This window comes from Colletes gigas, unplaced genomic scaffold, assembly GCF_013123115.1.
Source record: "Colletes gigas isolate AHSC1104 unplaced genomic scaffold, ASM1312311v1 Colletes_gigas_Sc00044, whole genome shotgun sequence".
NCBI classification, from domain to species: Eukaryota; Metazoa; Arthropoda; class Insecta; order Hymenoptera; family Colletidae; genus Colletes; species Colletes gigas.
In genome coordinates this window covers 303570-308652 of record NW_025106673.1, presented here as the reverse complement: position 1 = coordinate 308652, position 5083 = coordinate 303570, and the positions used below count along the sequence as shown (strand labels likewise).

The following is a 5083-nucleotide window of genomic DNA, read 5'->3' as shown; positions in this document are numbered from 1 at the left end:
AATACACCAATATTTATTGTACATAGATCTAAAAAAACTACTAACAAATAAAAAGAAATCAAAAATATGGACTTTTTAAAGATACTTTGCACGAATAGCCTGATGACGGTACGGTTGCGTTCCATACGCGGGTAGTTGAATGAATCTTACACTTGTTTGATTTTGTTTAGTCTTCCGTTGGTTGGTAGACTACGAGCGCTATCTTCTTTTTCTAAATGAAAATTGTCTATTGTACGTGAAAATGAAGAAACGAAAATGCTTCATATGCAGTAATTACCTGCATTTTCGTTTCCTTGTTCCTCCTCGTCTTTTCTTTTCGGCCTTCGCTAAATCTATATATTTCTTTCTTTGATCTGGGGACATTCGAGTCCATAGTTTCCCAGCTGCGCGTGCAACTACTGTAACGTGTTCCTTAGGCTTTTTGCTACGTAAACGTAGAAAGAAGATGATGAAAGGATTAGTGCATCGATACTTTATTGTTTCACTCCTATTGGTGCGAGTGTCAGAAGTGTTGCCAGCCCTCTTATTTTTTCCGGGACGGTCATCTACGCTACCCAAAATGAAAAAGTGCAAAGTACGCTTTTATGTATTATCTTTAATGTTTCAAAGAGACGATTTAGGATCTCGCTAATTGCACAGAGTATTTACTAAGTAATTAGTCCACATTGATTATGTTCTTCGCCTTATACATGACCGTTTGAACTAAATTGTTTAAGACGAAAAGAATTCAGATTAGCTCGCTAGCAAGCAATAATAATCGAGGTGGACTAAATAAACCAGAAATTGTCTTACCCGTCGCCACTTTCCTTCTTCCGATCTTTTCGCGCTTTAGGTGGTTGTGTCGATCCGATATTTCCCATTCTGCTCGTAAACTTTTCTATACTCTTAGCAAATTTCTATTGTGCAAACTGCATTACTTGATAATTTTTTTGATCGAAAAAGTGCCATAAATTGTGGTCGAAATGACATTGTCAGCCTTCCCTTGTTTCTCGAGAGAAACAAAAATTTTCGATCATAATACAAATCGCGCAGGATTGGAAAACACTGAACACTCTTTTTTACTATTGAAATCATATTTTTATTGGTCAAGTATAAAATGTTATGAGGACCGGTACAGTTTTTAATTTGCCACGTGTTTAGCGCCAGTACAACGAGTATAAAATCGTTCGTCTAATCGCTAGAGATTCATAAATAAATACTGGAATACGTTTCACCTAATTACACGTTAAATTAGAGATTCATATAATTTTATAATTCTCCGCCAGCTTGGGCGGCTCTTTTAGGTTTCTTATTCTTACTCCATTTGTCACCGCAGTAACAGGCTTCTTTTTGCGCATCCATGTAACTTTTGCATCCTAAAATAGTCGTACCTGTAAAGAGCATTTTTGCGGCACCTTTGCATGTTTTTGTAATCGCGGGTGTTTGATATCCATCGCAGTATTTGTATAAACATTTTTTAAATTCTAAATCGCACGTATCCTTCACTGAATTACAAGTATCATAACAAATGTCATGCGCATCACAACATTTGGTCATTTCCGCTAACGGCAGGTACTCTTGATTTATCTAAAATCATTATATCGTTTAATACAATTTTTCCCGCTAATTCTCTGAAACACCAGTAGACACATCTGGTTCGGATAGTTTGCATACCTCTATTCCTAAAGACCCGCATCCATTGCTTTGCGGTGTATGATTCCAATCAGGTTTAGGTGTGATACCTGAAATCATAAAATATTCCGCGTCATAGCGGACAAAAAATAACGACCAATTAGCATTAACCACATTAGAGAAATAAACGCATCAGTCATATTTCATATCACCCACTAAAAATATTCGTAATTTTTCAGATTATCATTTTTCTAATTGTTTAAAATATTTGATACCGTTCATTGTGTGAAGTACAATTACATAACACGTTAATGTAACTTTTAAAAAGTAGACCTACAGAAAAGGATAAATTGAACCAGTTGTGATGTTTCAATGTAGAAAAGATTTTAACCAATAGCACTGCGACCTCAAGCAAATTGTGGAGTAGCTTTGACGTTGAAGATAAGTGAATTTAAAAATTACGTTTTGTCGATGATAGGTTAAGTACGTACCTCCTGGACACTGGAAAATACAGTTTTCTTCCACTGCTGCGTCAAATACTTCATGAATGTCCTTGATTTTTCTCGCTACCGTGATTGCATTTTCAAATAAATCTTGGAAAATCGATTCCGTTGCTAATACGGCATCTTTTAAGTTTAACAATAAACCAGCACCGTAGCCAGACCATGCGTAAGCCATGAACGTCAAAATGTAGATTGCAATTTTACGATACTGTGCAAAATCCATTTTTTTGCGTTCACGATGCACCACTGATAAACTGTTTCACCGTTTTGTGGATATTTTTAGGTGAATCGACTCACATACGTATACATGATCGTGGGCTCTTAGTAACGAACAACGAAATAGTTTCTTACGATTCCCTTTCGTCACACTGTATTATGTATATACATATCATTCCAATAGTAATATATCGTGTTCGTACGTAATTTTAATTACAAATTCGATACATTAATTACCATTTACTGATTAATAAACAAACATATCGTGTCTATTACTCAGTTAATTTACTCATCATTATTTTTCATGACTATATTATATCTTTTTCCACTTTTCAGACCTTTTATTTAAAACCTTGTGCCCGTTTTAAATCAAATTATCGAACGACTGTTTTTTTTAAGTTACCCATCGTTTTGAATTTGCTATCTTTAAATAAAATTTAATTATAGTCAAAACGATTAAAAATCTGAAGAGCAGGGTACATCAGACATTAAAAAGCATTATACTTCTTACATAAGGCATATAATAACATCTTTGGGTGAAGTCTAAAACCATGTTGTTTCATCTACTATTGTATATTTTAATTTATTTACGAGCAGACATGATAAATCCATTTAGTAATAATTTTGTAGCTTCTTACTCATTTTTATTTACTAGTTATTATAGGACCAAAAATAATTTTCAACATTTTTCGTGATTTATTTAATCAACAATTTTTATTACATCAAAGAAAAAAAAAACATGAATCAGTAATTTCCATAATGCGGACATTGTATTAGCAAGCTAATTGTTTTTGTAGTTCTCCGTTGTCATATAGTTTCTGTACATCCGTACCACCTCCCAAACATACCTTGTCGACAAACACTCTAGGTACTGTTCTTGCACCAGTTATATTACTTAATATAGATTGGATTTCATCTCCATCATCTCTCTCATCTAATTCAATTGCAGTATATTTTTGTTGTAAACTATCAAACACCTAAAACAATGTTAAACAAAATGTAATGAAACACACACACATATATATATATACACACACGCATGCACACAAAGAAATCAATAGTACCTTCTTAGCCATTTTACAATATGGACATTTTGTTTTGGAAAATATCACCACTTTATCTAATGCAATGAGTTGATCGACGTCGCTTTTTGTGACAGGCATGATGACACTTAGTTCTGTTCTAGAAATTGAATCCAAAACATCAAGCAAAGAAGTGGTTAGTGTAATGGCAAAGTGATACCTGCATGGTAGTTTCCATCTTGTCAGATCATTTCAAACATAACAGTTAATGTAATTCGTTATTTTCTCGTAAAGTTAATGACTTGGTCACCTTTCACACAGCCTTCATAATTCGGGCTGTTTACGAGAATTATATTTGTCATATTGGTAATAAAAGTCGCGGTAATGAAGATATTGATTGATAGAAAAAGGAAAACATGGTTAACCGTTCTTGCGACGTCATTTATCGCTTTTTAGGTTGGTGATAGAACAAAACACTGTTACATAATTTAGAGAAATCGATTGTTTTGATAAGGTGTTTGAATATGAATGTATTTTTTACTTTCACCACGTATTACTTGTATAATATTATTTATTTGGAAATTGAATGAATGCTGGTATGTAAACATTTTGTAACATTTACAAAATTTGAAATGCAACAGAAATTTTATGTACTTTAGGTAATAATACTTACAGTTCAAAATATGTAAAACAACGCACTTTGTACTATCATAGACAAAACTTGTACTAGAGTCGGCTGTTATAAAAGTCTTATCATAAGACTCGATTATGAATGTGGCACCACCGTCGCTGTCCCACCCATGACCAGAGATGCCAGAAAAGCACCGCCGGGTGCACACGCCACATGCCAGATACGCATACGTGAGCTCGTGGAGTTTCGGAAAGTTGACAAAGGCAAACTGACGCATGCCCTCTTTCTCGATTCTCCGAAGCTGCCCGAAGTAATTTCGGATCGCCTCGTGGGAGTCGAGAGAGAAAGGCTCACATTTGCCTTCTCGCTCTAAACAACTGAAATCCGACCTCCCGTCAACGGCATACGATTTGGATTCTCGAGCCGAGATTCTCGACTGTCCAGGCATTTTTACTTTCCGACCTATGTAGGCGCACATAAGCAAAGTACCCATAATGAAAAAAAAATTTTGTAAAATTTATTTTACGGAAATACACGTTTTAAGACCTCCTGATCATATTTTAATTATTGAAAAAAAAGAAATTTTTTTTTATTCCCATGTATGAGCACACATATGTATATTATTAATACGATTTTTGATAATCAAAATACTTTAAGATTGAAAATTAATAAATTAAAATGAGATTCCACTCTTTACCAGTATTGTGCACGCTGTGGTATTTTTCAATAAGAAGAGTTCTTACTTTTATAACATAAACAAAACAGTAGAATTAATAATTGCAGAAATTAATTAATAATGATTTTCATACTAGTTAGTTCTATTTAGTTCGTCATAATCAATTGATACGGTTATTTCAAAACAATCGAGGAAAATCATTATTAATTAATTTCTGCAATTATTAATTCTACTGTTTTGTTTATGTTATAAAAGTAAGAACTCTTCTTATTGAAAAATACCACAGCGTGCACAATACTGGTAAAGAGTGGAATCTCATTTTAATTTATTAATTTTCAATCTTAAAGTATTTTGATTATCAAAAATTGTATTAATAATATACATATGTGTGCTCATACATGGGAATAAAAAAAAATTTCTTTTT

General features: G+C 33.4%; 2 protein-coding genes across 3 annotated transcripts; both read right to left on the bottom strand.

Moving 5' to 3' along the window:
* Positions 1-1086: 1086 nt before the first annotated feature.
* LOC122403115 (group XIIA secretory phospholipase A2) lies at positions 1087-2471 on the bottom strand. Its single transcript, XM_043406449.1, has 3 exons — positions 2103-2471; positions 1654-1721; positions 1087-1566 (listed from the first exon to the last, which is right to left on the bottom strand). Exons 1-3 carry the CDS (start codon positions 2335-2337, stop codon positions 1249-1251), a joined length of 621 nt encoding a protein of 206 aa, XP_043262384.1. The 5' UTR covers positions 2338-2471; the 3' UTR covers positions 1087-1248.
* A 574-nt stretch (positions 2472-3045) lies between these two features.
* Positions 3046-4150, bottom strand: LOC122403098 (glutaredoxin-C4-like). 2 transcript variants are annotated; one of them, XM_043406426.1, is made up of 3 exons: positions 3573-3688; positions 3395-3512; positions 3046-3307 (listed from the first exon to the last, which is right to left on the bottom strand). In XM_043406426.1, the coding sequence occupies exons 2-3, from the start codon at positions 3491-3493 to the stop codon at positions 3104-3106; spliced, it is 303 nt and encodes a 100-aa protein (XP_043262361.1). In that variant the 5' UTR covers positions 3494-3512; positions 3573-3688; the 3' UTR covers positions 3046-3103. The 2 variants fall into 2 exon arrangements, with proteins under 2 accessions (XP_043262361.1, XP_043262360.1); XM_043406425.1 differs by lacking the exon at positions 3573-3688 and adding an exon at positions 4026-4150 and having other exon boundaries at positions 3049-3307.
* Between the last annotated feature and the right edge of the window lie 933 nt (positions 4151-5083).

Coding starts and splice junctions, on each gene's coding strand:
- LOC122403115 (XM_043406449.1), bottom strand. CDS start 2,337: ATGGATTTTGCACAGTATCGTAAAATTGCAATCTACATTTTGACGTTC. Junction 1,722..2,102: donor TATTTTCCAGTGTCCAGGAG/GTACGTACTTAA, acceptor TTATGATTTCAG/GTATCACACCTAAACCTGAT. Junction 1,567..1,653: donor GCGGGTCTTTAGGAATAGAG/GTATGCAAACTA, acceptor TAATGATTTTAG/ATAAATCAAGAGTACCTGCC.
- LOC122403098 (XM_043406425.1), bottom strand. CDS start 3,493: ATGCCTGTCACAAAAAGCGACGTCGATCAACTCATTGCATTAGATAAA. Junction 3,308..3,394: donor ATTGTAAAATGGCTAAGAAG/GTACTATTGATT, acceptor ACATTGTTTTAG/GTGTTTGATAGTTTACAACA.